This window comes from Podarcis tiliguerta, assembly GCF_965153285.1.
Source record: "Podarcis tiliguerta genome assembly, chromosome: 1".
Lineage (NCBI taxonomy): Eukaryota > Metazoa > Chordata > Lepidosauria > Squamata > Lacertidae > Podarcis > Podarcis tiliguerta.
In genome coordinates this window covers 125070743-125097918 of record NC_139534.1, presented here as the reverse complement: position 1 = coordinate 125097918, position 27176 = coordinate 125070743, and the positions used below count along the sequence as shown (strand labels likewise).

General features: G+C 42.8%; 1 protein-coding gene across 11 annotated transcripts in view; it reads right to left on the bottom strand.

The window, feature by feature from the left end:
* PPP2R5E (protein phosphatase 2 regulatory subunit B'epsilon) overlaps positions 1 to 27176 on the bottom strand; it is a 90582-nt gene that overhangs the window by 3651 nt on the left and 59755 nt on the right. For 6 of the 11 annotated variants that reach the window (XM_083437114.1, XM_083437115.1, XM_083437116.1 and 3 more), the window contains 10 exons: positions 18549 to 18650; positions 14519 to 14611; positions 12919 to 13049; positions 12167 to 12226; positions 10389 to 10497; positions 8035 to 8088; positions 7879 to 7929; positions 6002 to 6121; positions 4597 to 4724; positions 1790 to 1891 (listed from right to left, as the gene is read on the bottom strand). In XM_083437114.1, coding sequence (XP_083293240.1) covers positions 1790 to 1891; positions 4597 to 4724; positions 6002 to 6121; positions 7879 to 7929; positions 8035 to 8088; positions 10389 to 10497; positions 12167 to 12226; positions 12919 to 13049; positions 14519 to 14611; positions 18549 to 18650 — 950 coding nt within the window. Of the gene's footprint in view, positions 1 to 943; positions 1088 to 1789; positions 1892 to 4596; positions 4725 to 6001; positions 6122 to 7878; positions 7930 to 8034; positions 8089 to 10388; positions 10498 to 12166; positions 12227 to 12918; positions 13050 to 14518; positions 14612 to 18548; positions 18651 to 27176 lie in introns of all 11 variants that reach the window. The other 5 variants (XM_083437107.1, XM_083437110.1, XM_083437111.1 and 2 more) reach the window with 1 other exon arrangement.

Sequence of the window (27176 nt, the reverse complement as noted above, 5' to 3'; positions counted from 1 at the left end):
AGCGCTAATCCGCTAATGGGCTTGCTTCGCAAGACGAAAAAACCGCTAGACGAAGAGACTCACGGAACGGATTCTTTTCGTCTTGCGAGGCACCACTGTACATAGTTAAAAATGGCAAAATTCTGTATACTAGAACAATCCTGGACTACTATCCTACCATTATTCATTATGGAGGAGGCCCAGTGAAAACAATAGCGCTTACTCCCTAGCAAAGTGTATCCTCTACTGGAGCAATGCCTTGTCTTTTTTACTGCTGGAATCCAAACAACAGTGCATCGAGTTCTGTGCTAGCAGCCAAGGAGGCTTTAGGCTTGTGTTTCTCAAACACCCCACAATGCCACACGGAAAACCATTTTTGAGACCGAGTGAATGTCCAAAGCTGATCATGGTGTGACATGGGAGCCTGCTGTTCAAAGACAAAGAGGTCGAAAACCGTGCCGGAGATTCTCGATGAATGAAATAGCTTTCCAAATCCTTGCCTCCGAGATGTCATGATTTTAAAAATGTGTGTTTCCTGCACGTAGAATGGAAGCCTCAGCTTTGACCTTTTGAGGTGACCAAACGCCAGAAACAGCCATTGCCAGAAACGCAATCAATACTTCACTAATAATTGTTAGGAGTCTAACCAGTTTCTTGATGAAACTTGCGTAACGTTTGCAAAAAGGTCCACACTACATCCACACAGCAGCATCCCTGATACCCCGATGGTCCTGGGCCACTATGTAAGAAGCCTAGCCTAGCTTAAACAAAACATTAAGAAATCAAGCATAACTGACTTGCTGTGCGTACAGGCATAAAGTCTATAAAAGCTAAGGGGTACTTGGTACACCTCTGTTTACATTTCTTTGAGTTTTCTTTTTAATGTTAAGCAGAGAGCTGTCAGCCTGGTGACGGAACTGAACAACATTAGGGCCTCCAAGAACGTGTGAGAGGCTATACTAACCTAACAAGGCTTGATGACATACAGTACCCTTCGCTTTGCTTGTGGGAACCCCGAGTCTCACAAAAGGCACGACTTTCACCAAGTCGCAAACTGCCCGGAGTTCCCGAAGTTTCCTCATTAGTTTCACCTGCTGCTTTGGATAAGCTGAAATTTCAGACAAAAGATGATGCACTATAATTGGAGAAGGGTGATTAAGGGAAAGACAGAGAAACATTTTAAACTAAGGTGCAACTAATGATCGTATGGATGGCACTTCTTCTAGATCCAGCAATGTCAAAGCCTTAAATGTATCAAGATATTATGGAGAAGGAAAGCAAGGAAGGCTGGGGGGGGGGAAGGGGGTCACTTTGCTTAGAGATCCCAATAAAGGTCAGAAGCAAGTTATGAGAGTTAATTGCTGAAAGCTTTCTTGACTCGCAAAGAGTTCCTGTATGCATTCTGGACACCATCTTCAAAGCAAAGTGAAGGCAAATTGATGAGTTTGGGGTTTATTTTTAAAATAACAAAAGAAATTATTTTTATTTTTTACTATTGAAATTCTTGATACAATTAAGTCTTTAAGAACATAGAGCCAAAAGAAGTTCTGTGAGGAATGCAAGTTCACAAGCTACGCAATGGGTACTGTATCTCATAAAGGGAAGGAAAACAACAACCATCTATACGTCTTGCAGGGGCCAGGCTAATGAGCATGCGGGGAGAGGGGGGGAATGAGGCATTGCAATCAATCATGTGTGGGAATTATGCAATTACTGCAAAGTGTTTAAATAAAAAAAGAACCAAAACTAAAAACAGCAGGCTTTATGCACAGCTGACAAAATAAAATAAAAAAAGGCTGTAGAAAGTTACCGCTGGCGATCTGACTTGTAAGTGGCTGTCAGCTCGTCAAACATGGCGCTGTTCATTTCCATAAATGCCTTCAGCACGTTGTATACTAAAGCCACAATAGCCCTGTGAATCGGGAAAGAAAGAGTCCATTAATTTGCCGTTCAAACGGGGCAGATCTTTTCGTGCCAACAACACCGTTCTGATTTGATGTATTTGTGTCACAGGACACACAGCTCTGGCATCACCTAAGGTGTGTCCCCTACCAGTCTTCCCCAAAATCTATACTGGGCCAACGGAAACAGAATCCTGCATCAATAAATGTTGTGCTGGGAAGTGTCAGCAACCACAGCTGAATATAGTGTGTGGAGCCTTTCCAAATTCTGCAGTGTTTCAATGTAAGCCAAACTCAAGATGCTATTACTTTGTGGGGGAAGACCAGAGGGGGCAACTGAAGTTTAGAACTCAAGTTTCGCAGAAACATATGAAAGCAGGGAGAGAATGGAGGAAGATTTAACACAAAACATAGCATGGCACCCGGCAGGTGATCCCAACTTTTTCATTCCTTTCATCTGTGCAGCCTAGTGCTAAGTTCTCCAAGGACTGGGAACCTCAAGATACTCTCTAGTCAACTCTAGTCCTTCTATGCTAATAAGCTGGGACAATGGCAAAAGAAACTATAAGAAAAAGGACTGGGGGAAAGGAAGACTAGAATTAGAAAAAGGAAATCGAATGAGAGAAGCACTGAGGAGGAGCAGAGAACCTCTTATTAAATAAAAAAGGACGTTCATGTTTATATTTTTCCTTTATTACCCCGTGGAAGCTCAGTGCAATATATGCTTGTAGAAGTAAGTACTACTGAACTTACTACATGTCCTGTTAATGAGACCCAGAAGAAGAAAGTGTAAGAAAACCAGGGACTCATCTCCCATAAGCCCTCTTGAGTAAGCTTTCGATGACCTGTCTGTGTACCTCAAGGCTGTCTCCTACTGCAGACCCCACAGAATACAACAGGGCTTATCAGTGAAGTGCTCTGAAGACTAGGGCAAAAGTAAATCGTATTAAGGTTTTATCTGGAGGATATTGCTGTAAAGTGGCAATGTTGTAGCTGCAGAGCGGCAAAAGGCACCTTTTAAAAATACGGGATGTACATCTCTGCGACGCAATAGGTCAGTGCATCTGGTTGTTGACCAGAAGGTTGGCGGTTCAGGCCCCCCCAGGGACAGCTGTGGACAGGAGTCCTGCACTGCAGGTGGTTGGACTAATAATAATAATAATAATAATAATAATAATAATAATAATAATAATAAATTTTATTTATATCCCGCCCTCCCCAGCCGAAGCCGGGCTCAGGGCGGCTAACAACACTAAAATAGTGCAACATTATAAAAACATTATAAAAATTAATTAAAATCAAAATTGATGGCAACCATAAACTAAAGTTTTGTAAAGATTGCCAAAGGAGGGAGTCAGGCTGCACCCTGACCAAAGGCCTGGTGGAACAGCTCTGTCTTGCAGGCCCTGCGGAAAGATGTCAAGTCCTGCAGGATAGATGACCCTCTAGAGGGTAGATGACCCTCAGTGGTTCCTTCCAACTCTAATTCTATGATAGATCCTTTATTTCAAAGTTCCTGACACACAAGGTACTAGTGACATCAACATCACTCAACTGTGACACAACCCACCACACAACCGGTCTGAGGAAGCACAGTAAACCAACCTCCCTGCTCCCAGTGAACTGCAAATTCTTCTCATTCTTTTGGCTAGATTTTTAATAATACAGTTCAGTCTTGGGGGTGCGGGATACCAGAATCAGAGCATCTGCCAATATGCTAGCTCAGGATATGGAATGAACTTTGCGCTTTCCCAACTCAGTATTTAATATGGACATATCATGCCGGGTACTACTAACTGGTGCAGCTTGTTTCAGCAGGTTTCTGTGCTGTTTTGGAAAAATGAAATTTTTTTTGTTTTTATTTAGTTTCAAAATTATGTTATGGCTTAACTGTGAACAGCTTTGTGAAACTTGGTTTGAACAATAATCTATACGATTTAAAAAAAAAAAAAACTTTCTGTTTCTGAGAAACAGACCCTTCAAACTGGTGAAACCTTTTCCAGGTTCTGCCAGTTCATCTCTAGATGAAATGTTTCTGTTCAAAGATCTGCAATAGTCCAACTTGGAAGTCATCATACTTTTGCTCACAATACAGCTGTGCACCAAATATCTACGAAGAGGTTCCAATATCACTTTTCAAGTAAATAGGCCAGATCATAATGAGAGTTGCTTTGGAAAGCCAACCAAGTCTCCTCTAATTTCCAAAAGTTTTAACCTTATCTATTTTCCTAAGTGACCATGTACACAACGAGGCAGGGCCACATTTCAACTAAGTACAGGGATTTATTATCTCTGCAATTCCAGAGTTTTCTCCTCTTCTTAACTTCTCCAACCAAGGATCTCAGAGGAGCGCCTGCAAGTTTATTCTATCATACTGTAAGTGCCATACTGTCAGCTAGCACTATATACGAGAAACACTGCAACTTTCTCAAATGTATGGTGTCCCAGAAACACGTTTCGTGCATACACTTCAGGTAAATATCCTAAGTGCTTGCAAAAGCCCTGCTCTCATTGTGTAACTCTAGAGTTAAGTGCCTTTGGTGTCAAATCTATGCTGTAAAACCCTGCAAGTGGTGAAATGTCAAGACAGGTCAGATAACCAGTATTTCGTTGTTTAGGAAACAACTCTGGGAAAGGTACAAATGTAAGATTTTCAATGTGTTGCAAATATACAACAATGGGTTTTTTAAAAAATAAAACAAAGAAAAACACTTACGGGTTCCAGTGTTCTTTGGAAATCCTGTACAGACTGGAAAACATTATGGGAAGTATTACATTGGAATTCTCCTCTATCAAACTCATGATGTATTCATTATTCCAATAGTACAGTGCTCTTTCAGCCACCTTGGAAAAAGGGGGAAATGGTATTCTTTTATTTCCTAGATCAGGTAACAATTCCAGTAAGTACAACCATAATATGCCAGTGCTTTGCCATCTGTACTGTTTTCCAGATTGTTTATGGGCCCAACTTAAAAGTGCTGGAATTAACCTTTAAAGTCCTAAACATATTGGGGCCAGCAAGTAAATGCACATGTGGTATTCCATTAGGGGAAATCTATTGAGAGGAAACAATATTGCATGGCAAAGTGGTAGGACAGGGCCTTCTGGCAGTTCCCTCACTGCGAGAAGCCAAGTTACAGGGAACCAGGCACAGGGCCTTCTCAGTAGTGGCACCCGCCCTGTGGAACGCTCTCCCACCATATGTCAAAGAGAATAACAACTACCAGACTTTTAGAAGACATCTGAAGGCAGCCCTGTTTAGGGAAGCTTTTAATGTTTGATGGATTACTGTATTTTAATATTTTTTTGGAAGCCGCGGAGGGTGGCTGGGGAAGCCCAGCCAGATGGGCAGGGGTATAAATAATAAATTATAATTATTTATACCCTGCCCTCCCCAGCCAAAACCAGCTCAGAGCAGCTAACATCAAATATATAACATATTAACATAAAATCAGGCAATCAATTAAAATACATCCTAAAATCAAATCAGAATCAAAGTGAAATCCAATCAGATGACAACCCACAGATTAGGGCTGGGGACCTTAAATGCTCACCGGCCTAACTGTTTGTACTGATCTTATATGAGCCTGTGAGAAAAGTTGCGGAGCCACTTTCATATAAGTTCTTATAAGGAGAGAGGGGGAGTCAGACTGGACCCCGACCAAAGGCCTGGAGGAACAGCTCCGTCTTGCAGGCCCTGTGGAAAGATGTCAGATTCTGCAGGGCCCTGGTCTCTTGTGGCAGAGCATTCTACCAGGGTACCAGGTTGGGGCCACAGCCGAAAAGGCCTTGGCTCTGGTCGAGGCCAGTCTAAGCTCGTTGAGGCCTGGGACCTCCAAGATGCTATTATTTGCAGACTGGAAGGTCCTCCATGAGGCATACCAGGAGAGGCGGTCCCGTAGGTACGAGGGTCCTAGGCCATATACGCTTTAAAGGTTAAAACCAGCACCTTAAACCTGATCCTGTACTCTACCGTGCAAAGGCTAAGCATCCTCTAAAACTTGCTATACTGCTCAGAATCCCCCTCTTCTGAAGTGACTTCCCATATTAAAAAATGGCGTCACGGTTTATGTACATGCAACATACAATTTGCTTCTGAGTTTCTGGCTGCCAATACTGACCTGAAAGTGAGGGCTAGACACACACTTAGCTATTTGTTTAAACAAGGGTTCTTGAATTTTGACAAACTGTGAGGGTTCAATCACATCCAATATCTCCTCCAGCTCTCCAAGGAACATGACCTAAAGTGAGAAAGGAAGTATTAAATTCAGAGGTCTTCTGTTTGCATTTGGAAATAAATTTTGAAGGAAGCATTAACTCAGCTTCTAGTTATGCCAGTAGAGATAATGCACAAGAACAATATACCCTTCATTTGCAGAAACTGGCTGCAATCATGCATATACTTCTTAGGAAGTAAATGCAAAACCCAGCACCATTTATTGGCATAGGAACAAGCACACTTCAATCAAGTCAGTAAGACTCTGCACCAAAATAAACTTGCAAATGTCACAATTAAAGAGCACATGCAAACATTTCCAACCGCTCTTAAAAATTGACATGATTAACAGCTAAGTAGGGTGGACAGCTTACTTTTTACAGATGGCACTAAGGAGGGTAGCCATTATTTTACTCCTACAATATGCAGAATACAATGGTTGCTAATTGGGCTGCTGTCAACCTTTGTGCAAAGCAATAAACCTATGGCTTCTGAGTAGTCAATGACGAATGTCAAAAAAGATCTGCATCTAAAATCATTTAATAGAATCGTTTAGCTTTCCTCAAATACACCTACATTTTCCATTGTACTACAAAATACTACTGGGTTACTTGTTACTCGCTCTACGCAGGGCTGCCCTTGAAGCTGTCCCAGAAACTCCAGCGGGTACAGAATGCTGAAGCGAGGCTCCTCACGGGGTCTCTGCCATGGGAGCATATTCACCCAGTGCTTTTCAAGCTGCACTGGCTCCCGGTGGAGTACAGGGTCAGATTTAAGGTGCTGCTTTTGACCTTTAAAGCCCTTCGCGGCCTAGGACCCTCGTACCTACGGGACCGCCTCTCCTGGTATGCCCCACGGAGAGCCTCAAGGTCCATAAATAACAACACCCTAGTGGTCCCAGGCCCTAAGGAAGTTAGATTGGCTTCAACCAGAGCCAGGGCCTTTTCAGCTCTGGCTCCGGCCTGGTGGAACGCTCTGCCTCATGAGACCAGGGCCCTGCAGGATCTGATTTCTTTCCGCAGGGCCTGTAAGACAGAGTTGTTCCGCCTGGCCTTTGGCTTGGAGCCAATTTGATTCCCTCCCTCTCTTTCTTTTTTCTTTTCCTTCTCCTCCTGCGATGAGGCTACATTTTAATATTTTAATGTTCCATTATTTTAATGTTGTATTTTACTTTTGTTTTTAAGTTGTAATCATTCATCTTGTTTTTATTATTGCTTGTAAGCCGCTCTGAGCCCGGCCTTGGCTGGGGAGGGCGGGGTATAAATAAAAATTATTATTATTATTATTATTATTATTATTATTATTATTATTATAAGGTTTCTATCCTACCAGTTCTCTAAAGAGCTCAAAACAGCACACATGGCTGGGTCCTCGCCATTTTATCCTCAAAGTTGCCCTGTGTGATAGATCGGCCTGAGAGGCAATGGTTGACCAAAGGCCACCCAGTTAGCTTCATGGCCGAGTGGAGATTTGAACCCGAGCCCCCCTAGTTGAACACTCTAAGCTCTCTAATGATCCCAAGCCTTTTCCCCCAGCTGCTGCATACCCTGGGCTGCCAACTTCATATAGCTATTTCCAAGGTCTCTTTCCTCATCAACCACCAGCAGTTCAGACCCCATGAGCACATATATATGAGATTAAGATACTTTTGTCTGAAATGTGCGTCCCTTTACACTTGCTTACATTAAATGGCATTTGCAATATAATAAGAGATGGCCCAATGTTTCCTTTTTCTACAGATTCTGTTTTCAGCAGGAAGACGATCAACGCCCCATTACTTACTTCTTTTTGACTGCAAGTTTTCGGCCAGAATTTCATTAAACCTCTAATGACCTGCATTGAAGAAGAGACAATGAACAGTCCATTTAGATACAGAAATACACAGGTATCTGAAGCCAACTCTCAAGATAAAAAGAGACATGTATAGATCATACTTACAGGCTCTGTGAGTGAAGGGTCTTTCTCCAGAAACTGCACTATGCAATACGCCAACTGCAAAATATGTAAGAAAACATTGCATTAAAGTATTTTCTTGAAAATGCAAAAAAGAATAAAAATGTCATTAAGGTGGCTAATCCAGATATACATCCTGAATCCTAACTGCCACAAACAGACTTCCTTCATGGCACTGGGTTTCCCCTGATCTGCTGCATCCTCCTGCAACTAAAAGAACAACTAGTGATGATGCCCACTGGAAAATATTAGGAAGTAATGCAGGGGGCTGTAGCAGGAAGAGACAAATCAGTGGTCTAATAATACAGTGGTGCCTCGCAAGACAAAAAGAATCCGTTCCGCGAGTCTCTTCGTCTTGCGGTTTTTTCCGTCTTGCGAAGCAAGACCATTAGCGGATTAGCGCTATTAGCGGTTTAGCGGCTATTAGCGGCTATTAAAGGCTTAAGGGATTAGCGGATTAGCTGCTAAAAGGCTATTAGCGGCTATTAAAGGCTTAAGGGATTAGCGGATTAGCTGCTAAAAGGCTATTAGCGGCTTAGATCAGCTGATAAGCGGCTTAGATCAGCTGTTAAGCGGCTTAGCGAACAGCTGTTAAGCGGCTTAGGGGCTTGGGGAAAGGGGGGGAGGGGGGAAACCCAGGAATCGCAAGGCATTTTCATCTTGCGAAGCAAGCCCATAGCAAATTCGTCCTGCGAAGCACCTCCAAAACGGAAAACCCTTTCGTCTAGCGGGTTTTCCGTCTTGCGAGGCATTCGTCTTGCGGGGCACCACTGTAATAATAATAATAATAATAATAATAATAATAATAATGCAACAACTCTCAAATTACACAGGAGCAGCTTTGTATCCAAGTCTTACTCTGTTAGCAGTTTCCGTTTCAAATGAAGATTGAAAGATGTGGAGTTCCATCAAACTGCAAAGCTGACCAGCACACCAAGCTCCTCAGTATACTAAAGCAACTAGATAAATGTGAGTCTGAAACCATCTGAATTTCGGCACTGAATGCCTCATTGTGCTGTGGATGGTTTTCTTCTACGTTTCTGGCAGCACTAGGGCACGTGAGATGAGTTAGCACAGCTGAAGACCGGCGAACAGAAAGATTAAGCTAGCAAGGCTCCCTCTGCAGGGATATCAGAGGCAAAGGTTTGGAGAGCAGGAAATGAGAAGGTTTGTAGTCAAACTTAGGAAAGCAAGAACACTAAAGAATATAGGTGCTGGTTCAGAATCTGTGCCAGGAATTCAAAGCAGTGGTGTGCAGAATGGCAGCCTGCAGGCTAAATCGGACACCACTGTTGCTTCACCATCACCTTGCAGCAGAGGAAGGCAACCTTTTCATTCCGGCCAACCCCCTCAATAACTGGCTTCTGGAAGGAGTAAACACTTTCAGAAACACACAGCAACGCTCCCCAATTATTACTCCCTGCAGTCTCCTCTCCCATCAAGAACAGTGGAAGATGCTACCCTTAGGTGCTTTGTGTCAGCTGACTACAGATTCACTGGAGTGGCAAAAGTAAGAAGGCGGGAGGAAAGAGGAGAAGGTGTCTGACTCGGGCTGTAGTGCTCCTCCCCAAGTTAGGTGGCAGGCATATCTAGCTGCCAAACCCCAATTACAGAGTGGAATAAAGCACCCAAACCAAAAAAAGTAAAAAATAAATAAATAGGGAAGCTGTACAGGCAGTCCCAGATCTGGATGGGTCTTGCATTCCAGGGTGTTGCACACTTGCGTGAAATTGTGTGTCATTAAAACACCCTGCCCCATCCATCCCTTTTAGGACGTTTTCTGGTCCCTTCCGGATTTGCCGCTGTGTGCACACGCACAATCATGCACATTTCGGTCACGCCTAAAACAGGGGTTGTTTGTATTCATCACCACTGAAGGCAGACACTTGTGCAAACTGATGTAAGCTTTGAATTTTAGCTTTCAAACCTTGTGTGTGCCCCCATCCTAAGGCAACACTAAACAATTAAGATACAATTAACAGTAGCTCTGTTTCAGCAAAACAGCCAATAGTCTTGTGCCTCCTTAGCTTACCTAGCACTGCATTGTGGGCTCAGGGCTGAACTAGAGAAAACATCCCGCTCACCTAGCCAAATAAGCTTGTAAGAACAGACTGACAGAAGTGGATGGGTTGCTGGAGATTCTTGCCCAATTGCAGGCAGTCTCTGGTGAACACAAGGGGCAAGCAAAAATATGTCTACTGGACTCTACATGTTTCCGTTTTCTTAAAGGGTTTGGTTAAATCTATTTCCAACTCAGCACATACAGAAGTGCCGGCCGCACTGGTTCTAACAAAAGCCGGAAACAAAAAACAAACAAACATTTGTATGGAAGTTTTTACCTGTGCATGGAAGAGCGATAAACTTCTAACGGTATGTAGAGGAATCAGTACTTTCACCAAAAACTGTTTATGCTCGGCTTTAAGAGGTAAAGCAAAGCCATTGATAATACTAGAAGGGAGAAAAGAAGCATTATTGGCATCAAGGTATTCCTTAACACAGAATGAACTGAGATGTATCTAATCACAGCTAGAACAAGTGTTTGAAACTGGCACTAAATGAAACATGGTCTAAATTTGCATGAGAACAAAAGTAATCTTGCAAATTTTATTTATAAGTAGAAAAGCATTCCTTTACCAATAAGTGCAAATAGTGCATATTATAAAACTGTCCATACAGATTTCCTTTCATTATCTGGCCCCTGAGAATTCTGTTATCATGAGCAAGTTTGCGTCTCTTGTCCTCTCTCACTGTGGGTAGAAGTGACTGAGTAAACTACTTTCAGGATGGAATCTGCCAGATGCTGAAAGTGAAAAGGCCAAGGATTTCTCTTTCAGGATCAAAGCGAGCAGACAAGGAAGCATATGGGCCGTAAGTCCACAAAGAGAAAGTACATGAGAACAAGGTCTGCTCCTGACCTGAGTGGGAAGTGACAAAGACAGGATGTTTGTGTTACTGTGTTCCGTGAAGTGGGACTGTTGTCCTTTGTTCTTTCTCTCTTTGCTGCCTGATGCTAGAGAGAGAGGGAGCCATGTTGCTGTGCTCCTTGTGTGTTTATATGTAAATAAAGTAGATTAGCCAAAATGCTGAGGTCTGTCACTCATGAGGCGCAAACTCTGTGGATCGCTAAGTGTGCCAGTGTCGGTTGGCCTCGGTTGCTGTGATGTTTGGGCTGGAGAGCTTTTGAAGCTCCCGAACGATTGACCAGGAGGGAGAGAACATGCCAGTCGGACATGTGTCTCTGCCAGGGTCCTACTCGAGTGTAGTCTGAACTCCTGACAAGAACATCTTTCCTCAATTTCAAAGGGGGCCTTCTACAGCTTCACTCCCCCCTGCACAACTGCAGTTCCATTTAACTATTGTGTGCACAAGTGAGTAGAGGGGACAAAGAACAGGACAGGGCTGAGAGTTGGTTCGGCACCACCGCACCTTATGAGACCCCATGGCAAGGCAGCAACTCACATTGGGCCATTAGGGCTTGTCATTTTAGAGGGTGGATTTTTTTTGCAAATCTCTTCAGTGAGGGGTCTTAAAATATTTTTTTTGAGTGTGAGGAATTCAAATCTGCTATTATTTTTGTGATTGGAAAACAGTTAGCTTGGTAAGTCTATGTTGATGGAGAAGCACATAAACTGCTTTTGGAAAACAAAACAAAAATTAATTTTACCTTATGAAAATATCAGATAATGCTAAATAGTAGTAGTGATTATAGTAATAAATAATAATAATAATAATAATAATAATAATAATAATAATAATAATAATAATTTGCCACAAGTATTTGGCAATTGTTTTTAATGAATTCTATGCAATTTGACACACATTTAACTTACCAGGCAAACCTAAATTATATCAATTTAATTAAAATACCTTTTGAATACTTAAGTCCTGTTACAACTTTTTAACACCCCTCATTTTGGGAAATTGAAAGTTGGGCCATGTGTTTACTATCACAAGCACCCTTATCTGGAAGCCAGTTCAACTGCTAGTGAGGTTTCTTTCACAGAAACATTTTGGGCTGTCAGTAAATTTAAGATAAGCTTTTTCGCACATCAAGTTTGCCATCATGTAGAAGGAGTGTCGTGGGTGAGGTCAGCCCTTAAAACGAAACTTTATTTACCTTCCTAATATTTCCAGCAGTTCAGCTACACCATTGAAGTGTTCAGTTTCATAAACAAACCTGCCCAAACAAATTACATACATTAAATAATTAAGCAAATTGCGCAGACACAAATTACACAGATTAAGTATTTATTTACTTGGAAATTTCTAACCTGCCCTTCTGGTGTACATGGACCAACCAGGGTGGCTTACAGTTTAAAAACACAACACATTAAAAAATATATTGTAGGCGTACAAACCTACAGGAATGAAAATAGAAAACTGCTGTATTTCTTGCTCCATAAGACGCACCTGACCATAAGACGCACCTAGTTTTTAGAGGGGGAATGCAAGGAAAAAAATATTCTTTAAAGGGAGCGCTGAGCAGAGCCTGTATGCATCCCAGGCTCTGCTCAGCACTCCCTTTTATGAGGCTGCCCTTCTCCCTCCTCGGGGAAAAGCCCCCAAGAGCCACACACACACTCCATGCGGCTCATGAAAGGGAGTGCGGCTCTTGGGGGTTTTTCCAGGAGGTGAGGGAAGGGACAGAGGGGCTAAGCCAGAAGCTAGAACAGCAAGAGGGAGCACTGCGCAGTGATCCCTCTCGCTGTTCTGGCTTCTGGGATAGCTGTGCAGCCTGCATTCGCTACGTAAGACGCACACACATTTCCCCTTCCTTTTTAGGAGGAAAAAGGTGTGTCTTATAGAGCGAAAAATACGGTGCATAAACAGCTTTCTTTTTTAAAAAAAACAAACAAACCCCACACTTACCGTAGAAAAATATTGTTAATCTGTTTCCTGATAAATGCTCTAAGACCAAGGAACTTTCCATAAATTCTGTGTAAGACTGTTTTTAGGTAGTCCCGCTCACGAGGATCTTCGCTGTCAAACAGTTCCAGAAGCTGGGGGGAGGGGGGGGTCAAAATGAAATCAAAATGAAACCAACAGCTCAGAAATGGAGCCTGTCTCTAACATCTGCATTTCTGAATTGGCTTTATCTGACCATACTTTTTCATTCTACAGCCGAATTGTCCATCGTGAATTTTGACCTTCTGTCTGACTAATGGATCCCTACCCATAACCTTCACAGAAGGCTCTTTGATCCAGTGGAAGCTTCCATGAACAGGGTGGGGGGATGTTTCTGCAAATGTCCCCTTCCTCCATACAGCTCCCAGCACTGTTCCAGAGCAGTGTTAGAAATTCGGGCATATAAGCTAGGGGCCAAATGGCTACTTAAACCAGGGTTGCAGTCGCCAAACCAGAATGTCTAGTTGCCATTTTGGGGCAAGACAAGTCTTATTTGTCAAATGATGGGCTGATGTGATTGATTCTCTGGCTAGTTCAGATGACACCCTTGAGCTAGGTTAAGAGCTTTGAGAACTTAAAGAAGAAAAGTCACTTTATCCAGGGGCTGTCCGCATATATACTGGCCTATTTCTACCTCTTTTTCTTGACGGTAACACATTCACAACGTAAGAATATTCTTCACAACTGTGAGCACAGCAGTGGAGTGGGGGTAAGTGAAGACAAGCAACAGCAACTAACTAGAACATTGTTCACTGCTCCTGCTCAGGCTGCACAAGAAAAAAAACCATTTTGGTTCCTGAAATTCATTCTGACTGCGTAGAGGAAATATGACTTATAGAATTCTACAGGAAGGGGCGTTAGTGTGTGAAAACAGTCCAGATCCAAGGATCCTCAGGTATGCACCTCCAGATGATGGAGATATTAGGTGTCATCCTGGAACTCAGGCATCTGTGCTTGGTTGCAAGCGGCTGATAGCCAGGTGCAAAATGTGCCTGGCGCCTGGCTATTTTCGAACCCAAAGGAATTCTCTGAAGCAGATCTGGTGTGGATGCAAGAGGCTGCAGAGAGAAGGGAGAATGTATGGCAATCACCTCTCTCCTCCTCCTCCTCTTCACAGAAGCCTTTGCTGGATCAAAGAGTCTGCCCATGAACAGAAGGACCAAATTGCATATAAGCCTTACTTCCCAAGCACTGATGGACCAGTATCTTGCTTAATCCTTGGCAAGATCTAACAGGGAGGGGCAGGTTCAAGCCTTTTGCACCACGGAATTTTATTCGTAAGGTGGAGGAAGATTGAGAATTGTTTCAGGAGATGGCTGTGTGAGATTCTCTCTCATGCAAAGTTAGCTACTTCGTAGTGCCAAACATTTAATGTCATCTTCTACCAAATTTAAGTTACAGTATTTCATAATTGCCTTCACACATTCCAGTGACAGCTTTTGAATGCAGCTTGTTGTTTTTTTTAAGTCCCTCAGACTTACTGAAACTTCAGTAATCAACTTACAGTATTTTTTAAAATAAAAGTTAACATTACAAATACTTTGAAGAGAGCAGACCTCCTTACCTGTAGTACAAATTTCTGATCTATGTATTTTTTGGCAATGCTGGGCTGGAATTCTTGGCTTTCCAAAAATCGTATGAAAAATTCATATACAAGCTGCAATAAATCACAACACAATTTAGTAATGTGTTAATGCGTGCTGCATTTCTACAGAATGAAACAGTGAATTATTATTCTGCTTCCGTATTTAAAGAGAGGCAAGAGAGGGACAATGGTAGGTAAAGACATCATCTATGTGCCTACCCTGGTTCAAGTGAGTGTTTTCCAATCTGCTGCCCTCCCTCCCACTGCACAGAGGAGTTCATTGTTCTGCATGTGTGGGGAGATTGTTGCTGAATCAAACAACTTTTTTAAAAAAAGGTTATGTTCACGACCACCTTGATAAAACTGTTTCCCCATCTCCCCCTACCTCCTGCCCCACCCTTCCTTGGTTTATTTATATGGTCTTTCCCCCCATAGGCCCTTTTCAGAGACACAGACCCACTCACACATCTAGTTAAATATTACCACTGCCACTCATACCTACTCAGGATAGGGTAGGATATAAATCCAATTTAACTTAATAAATAATGTGTTATTTTCCTGTGTTCATATAGCCTAGAGTGGCATAAGCCTAGCGCCCATTAATTCTTTTTATTTAGCTGCCATCAGAAGAACTGCAGCTCATTCTAAGAGCAAGCATCACAAACCCTTTTGCACTGGCTTGCCAAAGCTCCCAGGGGTATAATCAGCATTCCTCTGCCCTCCAGACTCTTGAAATCATATAAAATAAAGCAATTATTATGTTGGTGAAACATTTAATGGTAATTAGAAAGCGTTTGGGAGCATTCAACTACAACACAGATGTCTGATGCAGAATAATGTGTTTTAATCTGGATTCTCCAAACTTGTTTGGGGCGGGGGGATGACTGCCTCCTGCATGGAAGGCATTTATGTGCCCGCACTCTCTCCCTCTCCACTGACTGCAGGTTACACGTAAACATGCCCAACAGCCCTTTCCACTTTGTAGAACTGATAGGGAGGGAATCAGTGGACGGAAAGGGCACTTAAGTCCTTCTCTGCCCTGTTTCCTCACTCCAAGTCACCATGCCAGGCAACTTTCCCCCCGTGAGGTTTAAAATGTGTGGCCATTTATAACCCTGTAGGGTGAAAAAACACCGTGTGGCACCATTTGGGGCAAGGAAAGTATTATACAGCCTGCTACGTCGCAATTAATTGTTGTCTCCTGAAGAACTGAGGTGGGTGTGCTACTAGGCTACCGTTGCCCAGGTTTGCATGTAAGCAGGAACACATGAAGCTTCCTTTCCCTAAGTCTCATCACAGGTTTACACCAGCAGGCACTGGCTCTCCTAGGTTTCAGAAAGGGGGCATTCCCAGTCCTACACGGATTGAACCCAGGGAACTTTGTACACAAAGCCTACATCTTTTTAGCGGAAAGCAAGTGACCAGGGCCATTAGTTCCATGAATGGAAGAGTGGAAAGGAAGCGATAACACTGGTACAGTGGTACCTCGGGTAAAGTACTTAATTTGTTCCGGAGGTCCGTTCTTAACCTGAAACTGTTCTTAACCTGAAGCACCACTTTAGCTAATGGGGCCTCCCGCTGCCGCCGTGCCGCTGGAGCACGATTTCTGTTCTCATCCTGAAGCAAAGTTCTTAACCCAAGGTACTATTTCTGGGTTAGCGGAGTCTGTAACCTGAAGCGTATGTAACCTTGAAGCGTGTGTAACCTGAGGTACCACTGTATTTATTAAAATCTGTGTGAAACTGGTTTTAGAAGTTTTAAGACCATCATAAGGTGTGGCTCAGTGTATTCTGCCTAGCTAAATGAAAGCTGCTAGAGGACTGAAAGCTGGAGTCTACAGCTGCTTCTCCTCAATGTGCCTTTGTATTTCCTAAAAGGTAAAGGTAAAGGGACCCCTGACCATTAGGTCCAGTCGTGGCCGACTCTGGGGTTGCGGCGCTCATCTCGCTTTATTGGCCAAGGGAACTGGCGTACAGCTTCCGGGTCATGTGGCCAGCATGACTAAGCCGCTTCTGGCAAACCAGAGCAGCAGAACAGAGCAGTATTTCCTAGGAAACTATTTAAAATGGTGTTTCCTAGTCCCTTTTATAAAAATCAATATCCATACTGAACAGAATGCCAAGCTAAATATAGATTTTTAGAATTACTAAATCTGTATTTATCTATATACATTCATCTGTAATATGGCACACTGTTGCTATTCTGCGTAGAGAATCTGAACACAATTTACAAAGGGAGCCAGAAAGTGAAAGAGACCTGAAGTTTATCAAAACTAACAGCACAGAACCTGTCATGTGGGTATACAGTGCCCAAAATAAATTGCAACAGCTATTATGATAGTGTCAAACTAAAGATTTCTGCTGTCCTCACGTGGCCAGGGCATGCTGGCCAAGCTATATACGGAAAAGTGCAAACCTGGTGACAGCTGAGAAATAGAAGTTTAACGTATTTGAGACTAAGGCAATGTAGATTAGATACTGCTAAGACTTCCTGGTTTCTAACTTTATTTTGTGTGAACACTTCAGGTAAATGCAACAGCATGCCTGTTTACAAAGCAGCAAAAATGAGGTGGTGTACAAAGGGAGATGCTTGTACACACTGTTAGTTTAAAAATAAAATCTTAGGATTAGGGTGGCAACTCCAAAACTTTGAAGTTACCGTATTTTTCGCCCCATAGGACGCACCAAGTTTTTTGGGGGGGAAATAAAGAAAAACAATTATTTCCCCCCCCCCAGGCGCTCGTGGGGCCGGCAGCGGGGAGAAGCGCTCTTCTCCCCACGGCCCGCCTGCAGACCAGGTCCGGGGACAGCGGGAAAACGCGCTGCGCCTCCCAGCTGTCCCCGGAGCTTGTGGGTCAGGCAGCGGGGAGAAGCGCTCTTCTCCCCGCCGCCCGCCTTCAGATCAGGTACGAGGACAGGGGGAAGACGCGCTGCGCCTCCCCGCTGTCCCCGGAGTTTGCGGGGCTGGCGGCGGGGAGAAGCACGCGTCTCCCCACTGTCAGCCTCCAAACCACATTGGGAGACAGCGGGATGGCGGCGTTCCGCCCCCCCCCCCCCGCTGTCCCCCTATAGGGCGAAAAATACGGTAAGCACTGACTACTGAATCCTTAAATGTTGCACTGGACCTGCAGCAGAAAGGAGAATTAAGCTTTGATCCCCTGAACCAGCCAGAGGGTCATGGGCTACTGGAGGCTTTTAGGCAGAGCAAAGGGAAGTTATCAGGTCCTGCCATTGGACAGGGGGCCATCAGTTACAGGGAGTTTGCTTCCTTCTCCCCAAAAAGAACTTTGCTGCAGCCTGTAACAATCTACTACCCTGTTGGGAGGGTGCTGGTGAGTTCCTGTCCTGCTTGAAGGCCACTGTAAAAACAGAATATTGGACTAAATTGGCCTTGGGTCTGGTCTGGTCCGTAGGTGGCTGCAGAGCTAAAAAGGTTAATCCTGCTTGTGGAGACTACCAGAGGTCACAAAGAGAAAGGAAAAATATATGAAAATAACAAGAAGAGATGTGGAAAAACAATAAAAAGGACTGGATAGTACTGTGAACATCATATGGTCAGATTTGTGGACATTAAAGCAGCAGCAAGATGATGATTGGATCCCCTTCGGAACTTGAAATATGGGTACCCCCAACAAAAAATTAAAATTCAGCTTTGTAATTTGGAATTTATGTAATTTGGTTTGATTTGATGTGATTGGTCGGTTAATAAAAATTATTCTTTTTTTTTTTTTTTTTTTAAAAAAGGTCAATCCTGCCCCACAGTCACCAGGCTGGGTTACTGGGGAGTTATAAGACATAACCCAGGAAGGTGTATTACATTAATCCTAACCTGACATTGTCACAAACCATCTCCGTCCCCCGCCCCGGTCCATCTAATCACAATAAATTGTATTTTTGTTGATTTTTTAAAAATACTTTGCGTTCTGTCTCATTTCAGGGTCCTTCCAGCAAGTAAGTTGGTGTGCTTGATTTTAATTCTAAAATAAAAAAAATTAAAAGAATAAAATCACCTGTAAATGTGGCCATGACGCCTCAAGGGTGGGTTCATCTTCTTCTGGATCAAACTCATTGCTATCGCTAGGAGGAAGTGTTCGGAATATATTGCAAGAAACCTGGGAAATTGAACAAACACAATTAAAGGCTGCTCTCTCATCAAGATTGCAGGGCAAGGCAATCAGAAGAATTAGAGCGCATTCACAAATTGCTAAAAATTGCCCAATGAATCCACAGATTGATATAATGCATTTCACTAGCAGATTATTCTTAGATAAGAACAATGTATATGGCACTTTATGGTTTCCAAATTGCACTAATCATTTCTTACCTCCGTTTTATCCTTGTAATGAAAGCAGGGAGCACCTACTACCAGCTCTAGAGAGAAGAACAAACTATGTGACTCCTCTAAGCTGACTAGCATCTCCCTCTGAGAATACTTTGGACACAAAGCATAGCTCATATTCCAAGAAATGAAAATGTGCCCTGCTATGGCTACACCTCACGAAGCCCACATCAAGTGTCTACGCAGTCTCAACCTGCTCCCTTTCTTTAGATCAAGCCTAACAGAGCAATCTATCAGGAAGGAGCAGAAGCATTTTATTCTCACAAGCACCTTGTTAGATGATAGCCAAAAAAACCAGCACCTTGTCCAAGGTCATTAAGGCTCACAATTAAGAAGGGAAATGAACTCAGTCATCCATAGCCCAAGTCTGAAACTTTATACAAGTGCCTAATTGTCATCTCCTCCTAATGCATTTCAATATTCCAGTTAACTTAGATGAAACAGAATCATTTCAATAATTCGAGCTTTCTCTCACGCATTAGACTAGACTTTAAAATTTCTGAGAAAGAGTAAGCAGGAAATAAAGAGGTTTTGTACTTAGTGTTTTCTTTTCTCACCACAAGAGGGTGCATTTTGATATAATCCTAGAAAAAAGGATGCTGACTTTTACTAAAATGTTTGTTATGCACCAATATATACTTCCATCACATGGTGTCTCATAGTGAGAGATCAGTCTATTAGCAACAAATACCAAACAACTGATTTAAACTTGCCTTTGGTGCAGGTTTCCTAAGAGATTATCTGTTTATATTTTGTTCTAAAATTAACACCTAGTAGCAGCGATCATTCAGAGAGTCTATTTATGCTATTCATCTAATTTGAGCAATAGGGCTGACCTGTACAATCTAATTTAGCCAGAGTAGCAAAGATCCCTCAGTTTAAATCTTGCTTCTTCCACGAACTCATCGAGTGCCTTTTATACAAGATACCATCTCTCAAACTCAACCCCCCTCACTCCCAGTTCCTCCCCAGCACATGCTACAATAGGCAGACACTGACTTACCTTACAATGATGTTGTAAGGGTGGAGATAGGTCACAACCACGGCACACGTTTAATGCACTCTTATACCACTTTAACCATCATGGACTTCCCTTAAAAAAATCCTGTGAACTGCAGTTTATTAAGGGTGGTGAGGCTTGTTACGAGACCCCCCTCACAGAGCTACAATTCCCAGCACCCTGAATGAACCACGGTTCTCATGATTCTTAGGGGAAGCCATGACTGTTAAAGTGATATGAGTGCTTTAGATGTATGGTGCGCGAATGTAATGATAATGCATGTAAAGCACTTCCACCTCTCCTAACGGTTATACAAATGCCAAGTGTTAGTTCCGCCAAAGATACTTTGGATTTCACACATTTTGCTGTATAATAGTAGAGAAGAATGCTATACATATTGTGGCAGATACATAAATAACTTCAAGAAAATCAATGATTCCATCTGGCCAGGCAAATAGAAAATTGATCACTTGTGCTGGGACTGAAGAACAATATACCTGAAAGCGACTGGAGAGCCAAAGTAGCCATGCATTGATAATTAATAATAATAATAATAATAATAATAATAATAATTTTATTTTTACTGAAAGATTTTCATGGATAACAAAGGTGCATATAACATCTCTGTTTTCAATTCACAGAGTCCTTCCTACAGGTCAAAACGCAAACAGAAGTCACAGAGTGTGGGCTGATCATTACGAAGGCACCCAGCTGGCAGAAATGCGGAGTAAAACTCTTTCATCCCCTGCTTTGGTCCTGATGAAAATTGGTTCTTTGAAGCTGCTGTTTGCATTACTAGCACCAACACTTCTGCGGTGTAATTACAGAACAGCAGCCGCACATTGGGATGTTCAATTACACCTTATTACAACAATGGCTTTTCAATAGTGTATCATCACTGTACGCACAAAAGATACAACCCTGTGCATCCCTTCTTAAGATTGAACCCAATCTCTTCTGAGGAAATACTTGTAGAAGTAGGCTGACAATGAAACAGTTGTATGGAAAAGTAGCTATCTTAAACCTATCTTTACTTATCTGATTTATACTTCATTCCATCTTACCCTTGAAAGAACAGCCGTAATGAAAATTCATAATCTCTTCCATTTCTGTCTTATAAGCAATAATTTCCCCTATTTCCTGGTGTGACAAGTTGTTTGGGAGGCATTAGAGTTAAAAGTATACACACGTTCTTAACAGACACACATCCTGACTCCATGCAAAAGGTTCCATTCCTCTCATTGTGGGTCTACACACATAATAAAATAATAATAATAATAATAATAATAATAATAATAATAATAATAATAATAATAATAAATTTTATTTATATCCCGCCCTCCCCAGCCGAAGCCGGGCTCAGGGTGGCTAACAACAATAAAACAGTACAAAAGTACAGCACAAACAACACTCTAAAATCATTCATTATAAAATTAATTAATTCAAGCCACTGGCAACCATTGGGCCAGAGCTCTGCGAAGATAACCGAAGGAGGGAGTCAGGCTGTGCCCTGGCCAAAGGCCTGGTGGAACAGTTCTGTCTTGCAGGCCCTGCGGAAAGACGTCAAGTCCCGCAGGGCCCTGGTCTCTTGTGACAGAGTGTTCCACCAGATCGGAGCCACGGCCGAAAAAGCCCTGGCTCTAGTTGGGGCCAGCCTAACTTCTCTGTGGCCTGGGACCTTCAAGATGTTTTTATTTGAAGACCGTAAGTTTCTCTGTGGGGCATACCAGGAGAGGCGGTCCCGTAGGTGACATGGTGAACCAGTGTGAGAAACTCAAAATATATAAGCTGGGTGCCAGATAGCACCTTAAACCTAGGTTACGCTCGCCACAACAGAATGTCTATTTGCCAGGGGGTTGAACTAGATTACTCCCTTCCCAACTCTACGATTCTACGATCTCAACTACCCTAGATCCCGGCGTATTATGCAACTGGGCGTATAAGATGACCCCCAACTTTTGCTGTTCAATTTTAGAGTTTTAGAGTTATAGAGTTTGAGCGCCGCCAGGGGCAGATCCCTCTGCTGCCTCTGCTGTCGCAGCAGCAGAAGCAGCAGCAGCCCGAGGCAAGGCGTTTGGCGGGTGAGCGCCGCGCTCGGAAGGACTTTCCGGGTCCCCTTCTGTGGGGAGGGAGGAGGAGTGATGGCAGAAGGGGCGCCTCTGCACACCGGCTCCCTCTCCTCCTTCCCAACGTGTATACCTGGCGTATAAGACAACCCCCAACTTCTGGGATGATTTTCCAGGGATAAAAAGTCATCTTGTACGCCAGAACATACAGTACATTATTTGGCTGCAGCTTGCTTTTACTACAGCTCACTTGTCTCAGTATGCAAGGAGGAGAAACAGCGGAAATGTTATTAACTGTGGACTAAAAGGCAGATGCTCTTAGACTGCAGTTAGCCAGCCGGATGACCAGGAATCTCCATGTAGCCACAACTGGACCTGCGCCAACAGCAAAATGCGCCTGGGGAATGTCAAACACTGGGGTGAACATGTATGTGGGTTCAGACATGCACCTTATAACACCACATTTCTGAAGACTATAATTTTAACTGAAGGGGGCCACTCCCGTGTTATGTGCCGCACAGCAACAAGTGCCTGATTTCTTTTAAAAGTGGTAAAGGTAAAGGGACCCCTGAACATTAGGTGCAGTCGTGACCGAATCTGGGGTTGTGTCACTCATCTCACTTTATTGGCCGAGGGAGCCTGCGTACAGATTCCGAGTCATGTAGCCAGCATGACTAAGCAGCTTCTGGTAAACCAGAGCAGCGCACAGAAATGCCATTTACCTTCCCGCTGGAATGGAATTTATCTACTTGCACTTTGACGTGCTTTCGAATTGCTAGGTTGGCAGGAGCAGGGACCGAGCAACGGGAGCTCACCCCGTCGCGGGGATCCGAACCGCCGACCTTCTGATCGGCAACTCCTAGGCTCTGTGGTTTAACCCACAGTATAAAAATCACAGTGCAGTCTTATCTAAGCACCAGCCTGGTAGCCAATGAGAAACTGCAGGCAGGCAAGAGGGATGGATAACATCTAGGCTAGAAACCAAATGGGCTGCTCCCTTTCCCACAGCCCCTTAAGGCTGCTTGGCTAGTCCCCAGCAGGCTACTAACTTTTGCAAGCTTATTTGCAAAGCTGTTTTTAGTATTACTTGTGCAGTGGCTTTCTAATAGACCCCCCCTTAATCAAAACTGAAGCGAAGAGGTGTTGCATGTACGTAGTTGAAGGGGACGAAAGCGCAAGAAGCTGTTTGCAGCTCTAAAACTAGCTTTTCCACATGAATGAACGCCAGGCATTCACTTATATGGTAAAAAGGAGGCGTGGAAATTTATTTATGAACGCCAGCAACATCACCCCTCCTGTAACAGTGCTGCCAACTACAGGTCACTTATTTGTCCTACAGAACTCAATGGTAAACAATAGAACCTGATAAAGAGGCTATTAAGAACTGGTTATTGCCTTTTTTGGAACATTATTATATTTATATATATTTAGGAGTGCCTTCTACCAACTTCACTTGGTCAGGCTGCTGCAGGTGATTCTGGATTGTCTCGGCACTGCCGGCCCATGGACTGGTAACATCCAGACTGCACTGTTGCAACATGTTATAGGTAGAGAGACCCTTGAAGCTGACCCAGAAGCTGCAGCCAGCACAAAACCCAGTGGCTGGGTTGCTCACTGGAGCAGAATATCACCATCACATTGTGCCACTGATAAAGGAACTGCACTGGCTGCCAATTGGCTAGGTTCAAGATACTGATATTGGTAAATTAAGCTCTATTCAGCTGGGTACCACAATACCTAAAAGATCGTCTGATCCTCTACATATCTAATTGATCACTGTGTTCTGTAGTAGAGGTCTGGCAGATATCAGTCTATCTGTAGGTCCATTCCAGAATCAGCCCTTTAGTCTGGCAGAACCAAACCTCTGGAACACCTTCCCATTGCTATCAGACAACTAACTGCCTCTTCACTTGGCATTTAGACCCCATATTTATTTTTTTATAGCTGCTTTTAAAACATGTTTTTATATGCACTTGCTTTTAACTGTATCTTTCACTGTATTGTAAAATTGTTTCAAGATGCCTCAAGTGATTCATAAATTAATTAATTAATTAATTAAATCTTTCTTATATATACCTTTTTGCAAGTATATGGGACACCCATACTCAAATTACACACACACACACACACACACACACACACACAAACACAGAGGAAATTTTCACACTACTTCATTTTCAGCCTTGATGTTTGGCAAAGCTCGTATAAACAAGGAATAAAAACATGTCAAAAGAATTGTTATAGCAGAATACAGTGACGTGTTCTAAGTTATTATTTTTTAAATACTATAAATCCTCCAGTGAGAACGCATGTCTGAAGTTCAGGAAAGTGAAGGGGTGGTATTCGCCATGGGCTTGTATGAAAGGAAGAGCAGGATACAAATTTAATCAAGAAACAAACAAACAATGTTAGTTATACTCATTGAACTGCTTGAATCAATGGACTTCAGTGGAACTACTCTGAGTATGACTTAGTTGGATAGCATCCAAGGAGTAAGAAGAGAAGAAAAGCCTGCTGAATCAGGCTAATGGCTCATCTGGCCCAGCATCCTGTTCTCAAACTGGTTAACCAGATGCCCATGGGAAGCATGCAAGAAGGGCATGAGTGTAATAGCACTCTCTCCTCCTGCCATTCCCAGAAACTAGTATTTAGCAGCATTTATCTATCCCCTTTCTCCATGCCATGCACGATTTTATAAACTTCAATTGTGTCACCTCTTACTCCCATTTTTCCTTGGCTAAAAAGTCCCACGTGCTGCAACGTCTACTCATAGAGGTGCTGCCCTATCGCCTTGATCATTTTGGTTGCCCATAATTAGATCTTTTCTAACCCTGCAATTTCCTGTTGCATGTGAGGCAACCAGAACTTTACACATTATTCCAAATGAGGTCACACCACAGATTTGTATAAGAGAAATGTTGTATCAGCAGTTTTGTTTTCAATTCCTTTCCCAATTATCTTTAGTATGGAATTTGCCCTTTTCACAGCTGCTGCACATGGGGTTGACATCTTCATTCACTATGGCCCCATGGTCTTGTTCCTGGTCAGTCACCTCCAGTTCAGACCCCATAAGCGTCTATGTGAATTTAAGATTATTGATCTCACATGCATCACTTTACACTGTAGACAGTGAATTGTATGTGGCATTTTACCACCCATTCACTTGGTTTGGAGAGGTCCTTTGCAAGCTCTGCACAATCTTTTTTAACAATTTAGTACCATCACAAAACTTGGTCATCTCACTGCTCACTCATAACTCTGCATTGTTTTCAACATGTTAAAAAGGACAAGTTCCAATACCAATCTTTCAGAAACTCCACCTTCTATCTTCTCTGTTCAGAGAAATGTCCAGTTAACCCTACTCTCTGTTTCCTGCTATTTAACGTACTCCAGGTCCATAAGAGGACATCTCCTATTATTTTGTGTGATTTACAGCTGCCATTAAGATTTTTTTTAAAAGTACAGTAAACCAACAACACACTAAAGATGCAATACTAACACAAGCCAGACAGGTTTTAACTACAAGCAGAATACCATACAACTTGTGTAGATATACACTGTAATAACAGTCAACAGTCACTGTAATATAATTTATTCCAGAGTAAGCAACAAACAAAAATACAATGTAAGGATGCCGTTTTAGAGCTGTCATCTGCTAATGTCTTTAAACCTTGAAAAATATTTATGCTTTAAATGAAACAGCCAACCTGCTCAGACCTGCTTCAACCTTTATCAATATAAAGCAGCTGTTACAGGGGACTGGTTCAGTGTGGGAAACACAATATTTTACTTGTTCTGCTCTACAAGGGCAAGTGATAGCAATATGCAGGCAGCCGTGATGATATGAGTGACAGTTACACTTACAACTATTGATAATCAATACTTGTGTCAGTTTCCAGAACTCTGAAAGGTTTAATTCTAAACTATGTTTTAAGTGGTTCTGTGCAAACAGTAGGTTGTTTTTTTCCAAAAACAGAACCATAAATGTTCCTATATTCATTGAGATCTAACTCCCCCAGCAACCTGTTTCCAAATATATTCGTTCATTCTCTCTCTCTCTCTCTCTCTCTCTCTCTCTCTCACACACACACACACACACCACTTTCTCTATTCTACTAAGTGTTCAGCTCCACAGGTTCTTACACTGTCACCAGTCTTCAACATACAATTTCCCCTTAAGGATAAATGGCACCCTTGCAGGAGTGTTCAAGGAGAGCAGGACATTGGCGTAGCCTCAGACCTCCTCCCTATTCTTCCAAAGGTGAGTAGGATTGTCAAAAAGCTAAAAACCTTGGGCAAGCTCCTCACCAAGATATTTCCATATCAAAGGAATATACATTTCCTAGGGCTTACAATCCTCCCTTAATGCCACTATTTCCCCAAGTTCATGGAGAAAGCTTGGAGTTCCATCAGGGGGCTTATATAATCAACAGCAAACAAATCAGCAAAAGAGCTTTTCCATCATAGTGGTACATCACATAGGCAAGCTAAGGACAATAAGTCATTGTGTCACTGGATCAGAATGAGACAATGCAATGAATACTGTGGAGCAGAACATCACATCCTGTGGCACTGTGAGCAGATTCATGATCCCAGACTAGGGCAGCACCACTATGCTCTCAACAGGGGTGACGTTACATAAGTAACGACAGTGCAAAATTAAGTCTGAGCTTCTAATATGATTTAGCAGAATGTTTTTTATTTATTCAATTTCTATGCCACCCTCCATCCAAGGATCACAGAGAGGTTTACAATGTAAAAACACAAAAATACCTAACATAAGGGTAAAGGGACCCCTGACCATTACGTCCAGTCATGGACGACTCTGGGGTTGCAGCGCTCATCTCGCTTTATTGGCCGAGGGAGCTGGCGTACAGCTTCCGGGTCATGTGACCAGCATGACTAAGCCGCTTCTAGCAAACCAGAGCAGCGCACGGAAACGCTGTTTACCTTCCCGCCAGAGCGGTACCTATTTATCTACTTTCACTTTGACTTGCTTTTGAACTGCTAGGTTGGCAGGAGCTGGGACCAAGCAACGGAAGCTCACCCCATCGCGGGGATTCAAACCGCCAACCTTCCGATCGGAAGACATAGTAACAAACAAAAACAATATCCCCCCACACACAGTTTAAGGGGCCATAGATAGTAATTGTTTTATTTATTAAATTTCCATACTTGTTTTGTCATCAAATGCTTTATAACAAACTAGACCAACTGCTCTTCTACTGGAGCA